General features: G+C 30.2%; 1 protein-coding gene across 1 annotated transcript in view; it reads right to left on the bottom strand.

The window, feature by feature from the left end:
- Positions 1-1,273: 1,273 nt before the first annotated feature.
- Positions 1,274-17,208, bottom strand: part of asrij (OCIA domain-containing protein asrij) — a 31,659-nt gene continuing 15,724 nt past the window's right edge. Inside the window, exons 6-8 of the mRNA XM_067270068.1 lie at positions 10,560-10,714; positions 8,956-9,165; positions 1,274-1,636 (exon numbers count right to left, since the gene is read on the bottom strand). Of these exons, the coding sequence (XP_067126169.1) occupies positions 1,596-1,636; positions 8,956-9,165; positions 10,560-10,714 (406 nt within the window). The 3' untranslated portion in view covers positions 1,274-1,595. The remainder of the gene's footprint in view (positions 1,637-8,955; positions 9,166-10,559; positions 10,715-17,208) is intronic.

The raw sequence follows: 17,208 nt of genomic DNA, 5'->3' as shown, positions 1-17,208 counted from the left end.
CCATATGCAGCATATGTATATGCTTTCGCTTTCATCACGTAAACTTAGTCTACTGTTCCTTATTTTTACAAACTGTAGCTTTTCAATATATGTATGAACTGAAAATGAAATTTTGTTTTAATATAGTTTTAGCACATAATTGACCCTCATCTTACCTTATTTACAGGTTAATCATAATTGATGATGTTCGGAGCTGTCTGTAGAAAGAACTATTGGGCAAATCTCGACTGGAGCCATATTCAGACATTTATCATTGGAGGCGTTGGAGGTTGATTTTTCTGACCGATGTTACCGATAGTTCATATAAAGTATCCGTCAAGAAAAAAGTAAAAACTTCTTTTGAATACATTTAATAAAAATAAAATCACTGGAATATGGATGAAAAGTTTGTGTTTATTAATTTTTTACGGCTTTCATTCGTTATTTTGGAGTGATTTTACTATTTATTTATCATAGCCTAGAAACTCAATTCCTATATACTGTATTTTGGTGCAAGAAATGATAAAATCAATCTTTTAAGTTACACATTTTTAAACAAATTCAATAATAATAAAATGTTTACTGTCTTTCAAGCGATAGAAAATCTATTCTAATTTCGGAAAAATACTGAAGTTGAGGTTTTTATCAATTACTAAATGAGATCCAAACAACTGATTGTTTATATAAGCAGATATAATCATCATCACTATAAATATTTTATTTTCAGAAAATATAGGCAAACATTGACAAACATATTTTAATATATCTGTACTATTTTGGAAATTAAATTTTTTTTAATAACAAATATTACACATTTATCAACATTAATGGAATTCTAATTATATATTTTTATAATTAATAAACCTTAGAAGTGCCAACTGAATTTATTGAATGTCAGATAGATTTTTGTTCCAGAAAAAAAATATTTTTTTCATACATTTTTTTTCAATACATTAAATTATATGAGTTTACTTCACTGAAGAAAAATAAATTTTTAAATATCAAAAATTTTAAAAAGATTATTTTTTTTTACATTTGCATCAATATATTATTTTAATAGACATTAAACAGATCTTCATAAAAATATTAGTCAGTTTATCAAACTCTGAACTTTGTAATATATTACAAAATATCCACTTAAAGTTTCTAAATTTATTAGGTCATTTTCATTTTAAATGCATTGTATTTTCTTTGATTAGTTATTAAATAAACCTTTTTTAAAGTATTTATAGTTTTATTAAAATAGTTTGATTTTATGTTTAAAATGTAAGAAAAATTACATTACAACAGAAAATAATTTTGGTATTTTAAAACTCCATTTTTTTATCTTTATTACTTTTTCTCTTAAAATTAAATCCCAAAATAATACCCCAATACTATTACACTAATGTAAGTTCAACAATTTATTTTACTTTCTTATAAGCAATATTGGTCAATATTATAACAAATTTATCTTTTATAGAACATTCCTTTTTGCTTTTATTTTTATTTTTTGTTATATAAAAAAAAGAACAGAAGAAATCTAATAATTCTTTTTCTCTATATACAGAAAATTTAATTCTAAATTTTATATTGTAAAAAATACCATCTTATAAGCATTCTAAGTAAGTACTATATTAATCATCCCAGACATCTCCATAAGGATTTGTTGTAGCTCCTGAAAAATATTGAACAACAACATTTCAGTAATATTTTAATTATCATTTTAATATATTTTAAATTATATATTACTAATAAATTATCATAAAATTAGCATAAATTAGCATAAAATATTACTAATAAATTAGCATAAAAAAAAGTGAAATTATATCACTAATAATTAATATTAATTGACTTATTATTTGCAATAAGTTTATAAAAATAATTCATATATTAATACTCATATTTAATATAACGTATCCTGAATAAACGTATTGTAATGGTGTTAAAAACTTTCAACATTACAAACGAACAAAAATTCATTGATAACCATTAATTTCTTTTTGCATCTCATTAATCTTAAAAATTCCTAGCTTTTAATTAATTCTTGTTAATTAAAAATTAGAATATTTTTAAGAACATGTGATGTGAAATCTGATATTTGATAGGTAATATTTTATCATCTTTTGAGTAATTCTCTGATCATCTTAAGCTGTCCAAAATTACATGTATAGTTTCTTAGTCACTTTTGACTCCCTCCCTCTCTGCTGTAAACAATAATATACTTTTGGCAAACTCACTTTAATTACATATACAATTGTTCATGGACCCTCATGACATTGAAGAAATGACTTAAAAAGTTATACAAATATTTTATAACTGATAGTTTATTCATGACTAATAAGTAGACTTATAGGAACAAATTCGTATGCTACTAACACCATTACAAAAGCCTATGTAGACAATGCCTGAACTCCTCCCTCCCCATCTTGTAGTTAATGGAAGATTCCTTAACACTGAAATTTAATATTTTCAAGTAAAAAATTTTTAAAAATCTATAAAATAATTAAAATATTTTCTAGGATCTATTTTGGACATAGTAAGCTTAGTCTATATATTAACAAAGAATGATTATATGAACACAGACAATGGACAACATTATTATAAAAGATATAAAATTGTTAAATCATTTTAATACTGAAGCTCAAAATAATTTCTTAAATTTTTTATTTTTATTTCATAACTGTTACAGAAATATATCAAAACTGTAAAAAAAGAAGCCTTCCATGTTATGTTACAGAAATCCATATAAAAACCAAGTCATTAATATTAATAGTACAGAAACTGAATTTAATAATAAAGTACAATTATCATAAGATTAGAGTTAATTATAAAAAGATGTATGTAAAGATGTACAATACATAAAGATACATGTAAATTATGTAAATCTTTTATATTGTGTGAGTGTCTGTTGAAGATTATGGATGAATATGTAATGGAGAGAAAGTAAATAATTAAATTTTAGTTAACTATTAATTAAATATATTTTAAATGTTAAAATGTTTTATAATTATTTAATTTATAGAATTAAATTTATGCATTTCTATATTAAAAAAAGTTAAATTTTTAATTAAAATATGAAAAAATTTCAAAATTAAGATTTAAAAAAATATTTTAATTTTTTTACAAAAACACAGCTCTCTTCTTACACTTCAAATATAAAATTTATGTCAGTAAAAATCCTTGAATTGCATGAAAACAAATTGAAAAGTTTTGTAAGAATTTAATGTTAGTAAACATATTAAGATGCTGACTATGCAGTTTCATTCACAGACAATTTATCATCATCTTTTTAATAAAGTATGCAGAAAATTGAAAATATTTGCTATCAAATCAAATTTAATTCATTTTATTATATTTTAATTTTAATTTCTATTTAATTAAGTATATCCTAAACAAGAAAACAGTAAATGTTAAATGTTTATTATTTATACTGTATGTCTAAAATATTAAACAAAACGTTCAAAATGTTGAACAGTACTGTGTATAAAGTAAAAATAATGATTCTGTAATAAAGTACACATATTTAATCTTCCACTAACAACATTTAGGTATTTTAGAATATAGACAATAGAAATGTAATAATGCAAAAACGTTTTAAACAATTAAATTCTCATAGCCTAAATCTGTATACAATTTGGTAGTAATGTTTTCATTATACTAAATATGAATACAGTAGAGCATCGTTTATCCGAATCAATTGGGGACTGGGGTTGTTCGGATAACCGATTATGTACGAAAAAATATATTAACCTATCCGATGTTGAAATTTTTCTCCGTTGCGTGTCGCTTCGTGTTGAATTTTCGTCAATTTTAAGCCTAACGAAAATTTTTATAATAATAATCGAGGCTATTGTATCATTAAAAATTATTTCTTTATTTTGTACAAACAAAATAAATACATTGAAAAATATAAAAACAAAAAAATTATACTTTAGAAGTTAATCTAGTATCAAAAAACGTTCGATTCAGCATGACACAGTCCGACTGGAAAGCTTTCGATTGACCGGCTTTCGGATAAACGACGCTCTACTGTACTTGCAAACATATCGGAAATAATATTTAATCAATGTTTGAATATAATTATTAATAAATTGTATGTGTGTGTATTTTTACATCCATAAATTTATCCATTTTTAACTACAAACAAAATTTATGCAGTATAAATTTGATACCATAATGAAGTATATGAAACAATGTTACTATTAGGGTTTTTGGAGCTGAAGCCAAAGTCATATATTTTTGAAAAAATTTTTGGCTTCAGCTTCAGAACTATTTTAGACTTCAGTGTTAATTTCTTCAGATATTCACTAGACAGTTTAAGCTTTTCACTTAAAAATTTTTTAAAAATATATGAATAAAAATTTATGAAGCAAAACTTCTCTAACAACATGTAACATTAATTGTAGCATGTATGCATAAATGCTACAGTATTCTACTATCAGGGATATATTCCTGACACATTCAGAATTAAACAATTATGTAGTATTGCAAGCCAAAACAAAAGGCCAGTTTGATAAGAATGATTTTTTCTGAATTTTTTATGGTTGTTGTAATTGTCAATGCTGTAATTACTCTACAAACATCCACACACCGCTCTCCAGCCTCCATGCAAAAGAATTATCATCTGTAATCATTTTATTCTAATTACAGACTGGAGTGATCTTACAGAACCAATAAACCCCAGTAAATAATCAGAAGGACTAACAATTTCAATCCTTTCCATAGATCTCAAAGTCAAAGGTTTTGAATCAGAATGATTTTTGAATATTCACTCCAAACAAAAACATAGATGTAAAAAAATTATGCAAAGTAAAAACTTGTGACAATTTAAACAACAGTCAAAATTTTTCTTGGGAGTTTTTCTTTGGTAAAGATAAGCTTGGCACTTGAGTGGTACCCACAAGATTTTTACTTGTATTACTCTTTTCTACATTTTGTTTCAAAGCATCGAGCTTATCTTTACCAAAGAAAAACTCCTAAGAAAAACTTTTACTGTTGTCTAAATTGTCATAAGTTTTACTTGACACAAATTTTTTTACATCTCAGATGTTTTTGTTTGGATAGCAACTGTTTTTTTGTTTAATAATTGTATTATTACATCTACATAAGATCAGTCGGTGCTTGGTGACTGCCAACTGAATGTGCCACTGACCAAATGCACTGCCAACCAAATGCTTTCAATATTCATTTCAGTCAGCACCAACCAAATGTGTCACTAATCAATGCACCACCAAGCGAATGTGTCACCAACTGACTATTTCAATACACCATTTAAAAAAATTGTTATAAAAAGTTATAATTTGCATAAATTTGAGCTTTCATTATTCTGGATAACATGTTGAGTAGAGTTCATTTGTTTTAATGCAACTTTAATCCTTATAAGCATAAAATTAAGCCATAAAACTGAAATAGTTGTACAGGAAACCCCCACAAACTTTGACTTATCATCCTGGAAGTATCATGAGCACCTCACTGATAATGAGAAAGGCTTAATTTTAAAATTTGAGCTTTCTAGACCCAATAGTTTTTCTCTATGAGTGTCTACAGTGTTGGATGAAAAAGAAAAAGATGATGATAGTACATCTTTTTTGACAATTTTTGCACTTTTCAATTGCTTATATTTCAGCAACCACTTTATATAAAATCTTGAAATTTTGTACAATACCTGAGAAAACAATTACCTTTTGAACAATATGTTTGGAATTACTTTAGACATTTGAAAAGTGATAAAATCGACCCCCAAAAATTGGAAACTCTGGTTCCTGTATATATAGTCAGTCAGTCTCTTTTTTACTTCGTGGGGAATCACTGTCGTGACTTTTGATATTCAAATATGTTTCAAACATTGCTGCATTTTTTGAATGTGTTTATATCTTTAAATTTGGTTCAAGACATTGATAGCATAAAAAAATAATAATAATCATAACATGCACTAAATGTCTGTAAATAAATTGCCAAAAGCCTTTTTTATGGAATATTCTCTGAATAATTTGGCTTTAATGTTTTTATATTTGCAGTTTTAAAGTAGTGTGTGTTATTGTGCTGTAATTTGAAAAAATTGTAGACCTATAAATTCCCACTGTCATCTGCCTATCTATCTTAATTCAAGAATGGAGTTAGATGGATAAAAGACAAGACCGGATATGAAAACCTTAGAGACAGCTGATTAGCTATATGCGAACTTCCGATGCAAACTGGAAGTCATGTTATTTCAATTCAAAAATCTTCCCCTGAAAAGTGTTAGATACATGACCAGCACAACTGTATTGTTAAAGGAAAAGTATGATGTACAGGGGCAAGTCACTACTAATTTGAGGTGGATAGAATATATTTGAAATTAAATAAATTAAAAATATGATTAAAAATTGCAGCTCAGCATTGTGACAATGTCACAATAAATAATCGTTTGTCAATTATTATTATTTTTTATGCTATCGAGACTCACTGTGAATTTGTGCTATCAAGCTTCACACTGAATTTGGAATTATAAATGCATTCGAACAACAGAACATAATCAAAAATGCAATATTTGAAATGCATTAATTGCAATAATATTTGAAAAGCATTACATTTTAAAACCTTTGACCTGAAGATGTGAGGAAAGATCGAAAATGTTAGTCCGTCTGTCCATGGTTATTTACTGAATATTTTTTTGGTTCTGCAAGGCATTTTAGTACTGTAATCATTTTACGCAAATCTTTACCACTGTGAGATCCGGAATTTTATCAGATTTTTCTAAATTATTTCTAATGAAAATGAACCTCAAAGTTCATGGGAATTTTATAACCCTTCCTATTAAAAGAAAACGTTCTCACGTGGTAAAGATGTAAAGTTTACACTTACCGTCCAAAACTGTGAATTGTTTTAATCCTGATGACAACTTTAACCTCTAAACCACTGGTTCTCAAACTTATTTCGACCACCGCCCACTTTGAGATTAAAAAAAAAACTAGTGCCCCCAATAGTGTTACCACTCGTCCGGTTTTCACCTGGACAGTCTGAGAATTGACTCACTGTCCAGCTGAACTATTAATTTTGTCCGGAAATTTCGTAAAAATTCTCGACTTTTTTTTTTTGCTCGTACGTCCGTAAACGTCTTCTATGGTTCTAGATTATCTGTTCTTTCTTTCTTAATTTAGGTTACATACGTTACTCCTATGCAAGTCCCTAGTTCTTAACTGTAACTGATTTAGAACCAGCATGAATGCAAGTTCATTCATGCTATAATAAGTGTATTCAGCTATAATATAAGTCAACGTGTTAGAAATATTCAAGCTGTGACCTTCAATAAAAAATAAAAAATATATATAAAATGCTGACATTTTATATAATCCGTCAAATTTTTATAGATAGAATTTTCTGCCATCGCGCCTCTAGATTTCCTTAATGCCCCCTAATTTTCTTTGAGCCTTCTACTGCCCCACTGAAGCCTCCAACGCCCACAAGGGGGCATTATCGCCCACTTTGAGAAACGCTGCTCTAAACAATCGGTCTCATGACATAATCTCCCACCACAAAACTATAAAAACCATTTCCTTCCCCCCTCAGGGGAGTCTCTTTTGATCTGCCAGTCGAGCGGCGAAATAATTGTTCATCGCAATTGCGAATAATTGACCTAGTGCCGTGTGGATACCAAGTCCTTATTCTGGAATCACGTCAAAAGTTTCCTCAGAGATTCTTAAGAGGTATGAAAATGATTTCTGTAAACTCTCTCTCGGCTCCCCCTACCCGTAATTGAGAGTTAGAATTGTAGCTTAAATTTAACTTTAATAAACCTTTGTTTTGTTTTAAAATGGTGTCTTTACTCGACTGTCGGCCACACCTTATCATCGGTTCCACTGACCTCCTCCACTCGCGTAATGCGTAACAAAACGTAACAGCCATCCATAACAAGTGAGTAGGTCATCGACCTGTTGCCGGAAGGAGCGGTCCAACTTCCTCCGACCTCCCCAGTGGCTCACACTACTTTCAGCCCCAGATTCTAATGCATGCTTTGGTCCTTTTGTAAAACAGTGAGAAAACAATTTCTGTTTATTAGTATTAGATATTTTACTATATTAACACTTTTAATTGACATCTTAGTTACAACTGATATTCTATAATTTGCACATCTCTTTTCCACAAGTCTGGTACTTGCAAAACTTTGCACATGCCAAGCTGTCTCAATAGTGGCAATCTGCCAGCTGTATAGACATAATTTTGAAATAGCATGAATATTATAGTGTTGTAAATGCAATGTTTAGTTGATGCCTGTATGAAATATTAGACTGGATTAAACTCTAAGTAAAGCTACTAAAAATAATTGGTTTATCTTATTTGCAAGCTATCAGCATAATATTTATGCTTAAAAAGTTCTTGACTACATGATGTTCTGTAATATGATTATAATGTTGTGATTAAGATCTAACTTTCTACACTTTTATGTGTGTGGTATCTGCAGAAGAGATAACTATAGATATAATAAATATGTTATCCAGTACTAGACATTCATTAACTACATTATTCTGATTAGAAGTAAATATTCTTGAATTACTATTGCATTATTTTGTATTTCCCTAGCATAAAATGAGTTTTCTTTAGCAAATGTTTTTAGTAATAAATGACTTAAAAAATGAATTATTACACTTTTACAAAGATATATATATATATATATTTCAATTTAAAATCCAAATAGTTAATTATATTTGGTATTAATTACATATGATAACTCTCAGCTAATTATTCAAGTATCTTTTTCAATAATTAGATAATAATTATGTATAATAGTATACCAGTAATTAAAATTACTCATTAATTCAGATAACGTGTAATTATAATTCTTCATTAATGTAATTCAGATAATGTGTAATTATAATTCTTCATTTATATTAAACTATTTCAGATAATAAATAATGATTTTAAAACAAATATATGATAGAAATTTAATCATACTTATTTATAAATTATTTCTGATTAACAATTATCAGTAATAAACAAAATCAAAAAAATTTTTACCAGAACTTTTACTAGGTGTTGTTTGTTTAGATTGCCTAGATATTTCTGAAGAATGTTCCCAAACTGATTGTGTTGAAGGTTGTGTTTTGTAACTTGAGTAACTGGTTCCAGGAGTTTGTACTGTTTCTCTATTTTTCTTTCTTAATTCTTCATATGATGTGAATGTTCGTGGAGGTTGGCTTTCTTCAGATGGTAATGGCATTGTTACATCTAAAGTTTTACAAAAATATAATTTCATATGGTAAACTCTTCATATAACTTAATATAATGTGATATACATACATATTCAAAGTAGAATGTATCAATTTTGCATCTGATAGACCATTATTTATTTTGAAAAATTTGTTTTATTTATTATACAATAAACATATTTTATATAAGGTTATACAATAAAGTTTTGCTATTATTAATTATACTTTAAATTTAATTTAAATTCTATAAATTTTTGGAAGTGTTGATAGTTAATGACCAAGTGCTGTTAAGGCTTAGTTAATGTTCTTTCAAAGTTATTCTGATTTCAAGAATACTTGTAAAATTATGAATACATGAATAGTGAATAAGAATGAAATCTGAAATTTCTTTCAATGTTCTGTCATAAGTTTAAAAGGTATCAAAGACATGATGCTTATTATTAATATCATAAAATATTAATATATTTTCAAATATTTTAAATGGAATTTAATTATTTGTTCAATAATTTTTTCTTTCTTTGTTTTTAAACTATGTTCTATTCAAGATTTTTAAATTGTTTTCCATCTCCTAAACTACTTGTTATTAATTTTGTTTATTTGTTTTTTTTTGCACTGACATATTTTTTCAACATTCTATTAAAATGAACCTTATAATTAAAAATTTTGTTTATATAATTTGTAATTTTTATATAACCAAGGGCATCTGCAGAAAATTTTCCACGGGGTGTCAAAGCTTGGAGACAAATAATTACATCAATAAATTTTTATCTAATTTTCTGGGGGTTTTTTCTATGAGCAGATTATGGACTATAATCATGATTGAGGGTATACAGTTACATATCTCAATCAATTTTTCAATTATAATTTGTGGAATTTTTTTTACCCTATCCTAGGGAAGCAAGTGCTCTGTTCGCTCCCCTCAGAGAACACTTTGTACATAATTTAAATATAGATCCAATGTTTTTAACTAAAAATATGCAAAGAATTGTGAAGAATTTTCAAATAGCAACAAAATATTTTAACTCCATTTATCTAGCAACATTAATGCACATGATGGAATGCATTCTGGAAGTTTTGAATGTTTTATTCTTTCAAGTGTTGTTCCTTCAAAAGCTTACTATAATTTAAATTATAATAGACTCCTGACTTTACAATATTAGTCCATTTCATAAACTCTTTGATATCATAAAAATATTGTAATGCAAACAAAAATAATATAGTGTTTTGATAATTTGTTCAAAGACCATGGAAGCTAAAACATCTGCCATAAAATTTTGATAATGAAATTTTTTATTACATAGAGATTCCATAAAGTGATTTAATCATAACAGAATCATAAATCATAACATGGATCACAGACTGTAAAGCAGATGTCTATTGTAATTTTGTAATTAGATAAATATTTGTACATACCATCAACTGATGGTTGGTAAGTACTATCTAATCCAGCAGGTAGAGGAGCTTTATTTGGATATAAATCTACAGATTTAGAACTTTGAAAATCTAATGATGACTGTTGGTCTTTAACATCATCTGAAACTTTATATTCTTGCAATTGTGTTGTAAATCTGAAAACATAATTTGTTATTATTACAAATGATTCAATCAATGGATTTATACAATAAAACAAATCAAAACATAAAAATTTTTTTTATTAATAATTTATTTATTATTGGTGTTTTCATTCAAAGGAATTACCACCCTAGTAGTAAATTTGAGAATGAAAATATGATGTTTGTTTCAGACTTAAGAGTAGTTCAAGTGTAATTGTTTTAAAAATATTGTTACAAAGGGAGATTTTTATAATATCAAATTACAAAAGCAAAAGATATGCTCAGCATCACAAGGCAAAAATAGGACTGTATCAATATCTCTTTATAGACAAATTAAAATAAATATTTTTATATTTATATAAATTTGTAAAATAATATAATTGCACTAAACATTTTACAGATGACTAGTACAGTAGACCCCCCATAACATGGGTTCATATAAGATAGATTAGTATAACATGACAAAAATTGCAATCGTGTTCATATAACATGGTAAAAGAATGAGACAGATTGTCATAGCTGACTCGTGTCTCAACAGGATTGGTCGAATCTGGACCAATAGTGGACATTGCATAAACTGTTGAGTTTAAACGAGCAGCGGACCTACTAAAAAACATTTATTATTCAACAGCCATAAAAATTATATTTCTATTAATGATGTCTCCAAAGTTCAGTGAATTTTTCACAGAAAGCATAACTTATCAGGAAACACACGTCCACCATACGATGAGCCGCTCCGCGCACAGCTAGATTTACCAATCCAGGGGCCCTGGGCACAAATTCGGTGGGGGCCCCCTTTAAGAGTAGGCAAATTTGATGATTTAGAAAATTTACACAAAATACTGTACTTTCAACTAGATTTCAACTAGGAAGTTGTAAATTTCATTTTAAAATAAGGTTATGGTAAACATACATATATTTTATTGTGTAAAACTAATTATTTTAATTTATATACTAGATACATCCAATACACCTTATTGCTGAGAACATATATTTATTACGTATAACTAACGTTTTCGGCCCACTTTATGGGCCATCCTCAGGTTACAGTTGTTCGACTCTGATACAAAATCGAACACGTTCAAAATTAAACTAAATTAGAACATACATTTTAAATTTAAACAAATAGAACAAGTATAACACCAAATAATAAATAAGAGTGGCCGGATGGCCGAGCGGTCAAGGTTAGCAGCCTACCGCCCTGGGGGACCCGGGATCGAATCCGGACGGGTCGAGAAATCCCCAGGAATTTTTCGGGGGGTGGTCCGTCCGGATATGTCGGTCCCCGTCCCTCACCACCCGGCCGCCCCATTGTGGGCCTGGCCGAACCCATAATGGGCTTGCTATAAGAGGCCCTCTTAGTGCCCACTGGGCGGAAAGAGTTACAAAAAAAAAAAAAAATAAAAAAAATAATAAATAAGAAAATCCAAATAAAACACAAATGTAAATGCAAATAAAATATGGTGACTGGCCGTAAACATTAAGGAAAAATTCCTTATCCTTTAACGCATATATCTTAATATCTATATTTTCCTTAATGTTTACGGCCAGTCACCGTATTTTATTTTCATTTACATTTGTGTTTTATTTGGATTTTCTTATTTATTATTTGGTGTTATACTTGTTCTATTTGTTTAAATTTAAAATGTATGTTCTAATTTAGTTTAATTTTGAACGTGTTCGATTTTGTATTAGAGTCGAACAACTGTAACCTGAGGATGGCCCATAAAGTGGGCCGAAAACGTTAGTTATACGTAATAAATGTATGTTCTCAGCAATAAGGTGTATTGGATGTATCTAGTATATTTAGTAAGAAGGCTGAGTTTGAGTTAGTGATTAATTATGGCGTCACCGGCCTGTCTATATAGGAATTATAGAAAACTGGCTGTAAAAATTGTGAAGATGGACTCCAGATTAAAATTTTTGAAAGAGTGTCGGGTAAGAAGAATCTATCCAATGTCCATTTTTAGAATTAAGTTGCCAGATGAATGTATGTCCATGCGGGAAAGAGTAAGAAAGCTATGCTTAAATAGTTCAATTAAACGTGTAAAGAATATGAAGTACAGAACCATTAAAGAAATAGTGGAACTTGAAGAGAATATATTTGAAAAGAACCCAGATATATTAGCGAGTATCAATTTAAGAGTGGTTGGCTTAACTGACAGGATAACCATTAGTTTAAGGAAGAAATACAGGAATAAACTGCTGTGGATTACAAAAAAGCAACCGTCCAAGACTACGAGCACTTTGAAGCCAACCCCGTATATATTATGGGATCAGATTCAACTCCCGCAATGTGTGGAACGAATCCTGGAAAAAGGTCCTAATTATGTTCCGGACAGCAATAAGAACTGGAGAGGTGTGGTAGCCGAAATAGAAAGAGGAATTGTAGGTATGTGTGAAGTTGATAAAGACTATTACAGATGGAAGACGGTATTCAAAACTGAAAAATGCTGTAGAAGGCAGGGTAAAGAGTTGTGCATTAACCAAGCTAAAAAATGGTTGAATGCTAATGATATAGTGGTCACTAGGGCTGATAAGAGTAAGCATTTAGTCTTAATGAAGAAACAAAGGTACAATGAAGCCCTAGATGAATATATAAGGAAAACGGAGTGTGAAGAGGTGGACCGAACTGTTGTTGAAAGAATTGACAGAAAATTAAGAAGATTAGAAAAATCGCCCATAGCATCGTTGTTCCCTTTCCTAAAAGGGGCCCACATCACCTGCCCAGGCGTACCTAGGTTGTTTGGGTTCGCAAAGATACATAAAAGCGGTAAGGAGGTCAGACCGGTAGTAGAGAAATGTAAAGGACCAACCTACATTCTGGAAAAACGTATGCATAGGCATTTAACACCACTAATTGAAGACTACCAATTCGTCACAAAGGACGCTTTTAGTTTAGTTAATAACCTGCATGATATATCGTTAATGGACAAAGAAATTGGGACTGTTATGGATTTCGAGAGTATGTTTCCATCAATAAATCTTACCTCATGTTTTGAAGAGTTAATGAACCTGTTATGTGAGTTGCACCCAAAAGCATACGAACACAAAAAAGATTTAGAGACAATGGTTGATCTGATATGCTTTCAGTCATTTTTCAGTTTCCAAGGTAAAGTTTACAAGCAGTTAAGAGGGGTCCCTATGGGCAGCCCGATGTCTGGCCTGCTCTGTGAGTTGGTGGTGAGAAAAATGGAACGCATGACGATTTTCAACTATAATGAATACATAATCATGTACAAAAGATATGTAGACGACGTTCTAATTATTTGGAATAATGACGCAATGATTCAACGATTCTTAGACCAAATGAACTCTAACCAGCATGGCTTAAAACTTAACCTTGAGCAAATTAGTAGCAAGCAACTACACTTCTTGGATGTTGGCATTGAGTTTAAGAATGGAACTTTGTACACGAAGGTGTACATCAAACCCACACATGATCCGATGTATATTCCGGCAAATTCTAATGACCCAACCGTTTATAAATTATCCGCATTTAGGGCCCTAATCAGAAGAGCATTTTTGTATTGCTCGAATATAATGGACACGATGGATGAGCTGGGTAGAATAAAAATGGTGGCAAAGGAGTTAGGGTTTGAAACAAGGTCTATAGAGCGTTTAATAACAGCATACGTAAAGCCTAAGAGCAACTCTAAGAAGAAACCTGAAGCTGGGGGTAACTTCACAAAGTTTACCTATAATAAATGTCTCTTCCCTATTATGAAGCAAATATCGAGACACAAAAACGCCAGTATATTATGCAAAAGGGCCCCCACAGTATATAGGTTGATTAGAAATGACAAAGAAAGAATTGGCGATAGAGAGCAGGCAGGAGTTTATGCGATTCCATACAAAAATGAGCAATTGGGAATTGATAAGGACTACGTAGGGGTCACCAATAGAAACCTTAGAGTGAGGATTAAAGAGCACCAGTATGATGTCGCAAAAAACAAGTGTTCAACAGCGTTATCCAGGATTGCGCAAGCCGATGGTTCTGTTGTGCAATGGGAGGATGCCAAAATTCTTGCAAAAGTACACTCGCCAACGTTGTCATCCATAACGGAGAAATGCGAAATTTACAGAGCGGGTTTGTCTGGCAGATGTTTAAATTATAAAGATGCGACGGGGTTACCGTCATCATGGAAGTACATGGTAAAAAGTAACACACATAATAATGCTTCTACAGAGGCTCAGTAGATATATGCGTTAAAGGATAAGGAATTTTTCCTTAATGTTTACGGCCAGTCACCGTATTTTATTTGCATTTACATTTGTGTTTTATTTGGATTTTCTTATTTATTATTTGGTGTTATACTTGTTCTATTTGTTTAAATTTAAAATGTATGTTCTAATTTAGTTTAATTTTGAACGTGTTCGATTTCGTATTAGAGTCGAACAACTGTAACCTGAGGATGGCCCATAAAGTGGGCCGAAAACGTTAGTTATACGTAATAAATATATGTTCTCAGCAATAAGGTGTATTGGATGTATCTAGTATATTTAGTAAGAAGGCTGAGTTTGAGTTAGTGATTATTTTAATTTAATTGAAAAATACTGTCGGGGTGGAATCGAGTAAACATGATTCCCGCCCTTTCCTTTTTGGTCTGGTAACGATCATCGTTACAAGAAGACGGTGGAGGGAGAGACTGATGGAATGTGGTCGGGTAACACCGGGTGGTCATCTGACCCGTTGCCACGTGTGTGGAGGGCAAAGGTTGAGGTGGGAAGAGGGGAGTGGACACTCAGAATGTAGGAAAAAGGAAAGAGAGACGCAGGTGGTGGAGTTAGTTCATTTCGTTACGTGATTCGGAGCAGTTTGTCTCGTTACGCCATTCGGACAGGAGTTCGCCCACGTTACGCCATTTGGACGGTTGGCGAGAAGAAGTCTCTATGATCGTTTTGGACCCGAGCGGACTGTTCAAGCAACAGAATATTCGCAAGGTGTCTTCCCGACGGACCTGAGCGACGGTGTTTTCCAACAGGACTCACAGAACGTTATCTGATGTTATTGGCGCACAGGGTCGGTCACCAATAGTGAACACATCGGACATTTTTTTTATGAACTTTACTAATACCTATGTAAAATTTTTTCCAAAATTTTTTGATGTTCAATAGGTTTTTTCTTTCGGGTTTTCTTTGCCTGTGGCCCTCATGATTAGGCCACACTAGGCTGTCGCAGTAATAGGAAAAAAAAGTTATGTTTAAACATAGTTTTGTGGGGGTCCTGGGCACTGGCCCCAAATGTCCTTATGTAAATCCGGCCCTGGCTCCGCAACAAAAACAAGCTTAAGCAATGGCATCTTCAAACTGTGTACACTCGGTAAGTATTCCTACAATATTTTGTTTATAGCATAGTTTATATGGATTATTCCCAAAAAAATTATGTGTTTTTGAAATGTTTGAGTCAAGTTAGTCTAGAATCAATTAATTTTATGGGAGAAAACCTTTCAAACAGCCATACCCCCTAAACTGCACAAGTGCCGGCTGTGAATGGCTCATGTATTTGTAAAATCTAAGTGACAACAGAGAATTCATATAACACGGAACATAGCTACCATGTTATAGGGGGGTCTACTGTATTTCTTTTTGCATAAGATTGATCTTAGATGAACATTTTGTCACATTTTCTATGATAACATATAAATAAGAGTAACTATCTCATCAGACATGTAAACTTTGTTACAAATGTAGTGAATATTGTATTTTGCTTCTGTTTTCAAGTAATGTTTCAAAAATAAATACTGTATATATCTTATTCAATTATTTGTATAATATAACAATTTCAGGATATCATAAAAATGCACATTGCTTTGTATTGTCAAAAAGCAACATTTTCTGTGATTTTTTGTTTGTTCACTGCTTTATATATAATAGTTACTCAAAAATAAGAACTTTACGAATACTACAACTTAGCATTCATAAAGTTCTTATTTTTGAGATTTTTATGTAATCAGAAGAAATCACTTTTAAGATAGACAAAACTTTTTAATTATAACATGTTCATAAAAATCCCATACATCTGTTTATTTTGTCCATTACTGCTTCAAATCTGTTTGGCTTAACTATTCTATATTTTTGATGGGAATTCTGAAATATATTCACTGTATATATCTTATTCAATTACTTCTATAATATAACAATTTCAGGTTATCATAAAAATGCACATTTGACATAAAACCTTTATTTATTAAAGTACAAATACACTGCTATCACATTTTCTAAAACTAGCTTTACATGTTGGAAACAAACAAATCTTCTGTTATTTCCTTTTATAACATTTATTCATACTTTATGTTTACCAATCTTCTGTTATTTCCTTTTATAACATTTATTCATACTTTATGTTTACCACTGACCCTCAAGGAAACAAAATGGCAATACTAACCACTTAATTATTTCCATTTCATCTTTCTGAGATTTTAATAAACTGCATTCTACAAGCATATTTTGCATTTAATATTATAGTATTTTCTGTGATAAATCTTGAAGTTGTTCACAAGATCTAT

Source organism: Centruroides vittatus, unplaced genomic scaffold (assembly GCF_030686945.1).
Source record: "Centruroides vittatus isolate TY-2023 unplaced genomic scaffold, ASM3068694v2 contig_364, whole genome shotgun sequence".
NCBI lineage: Eukaryota > Metazoa > Arthropoda > Arachnida > Scorpiones > Buthidae > Centruroides > Centruroides vittatus.
This window is presented reverse-complemented; position numbering and strand designations above follow the sequence as displayed.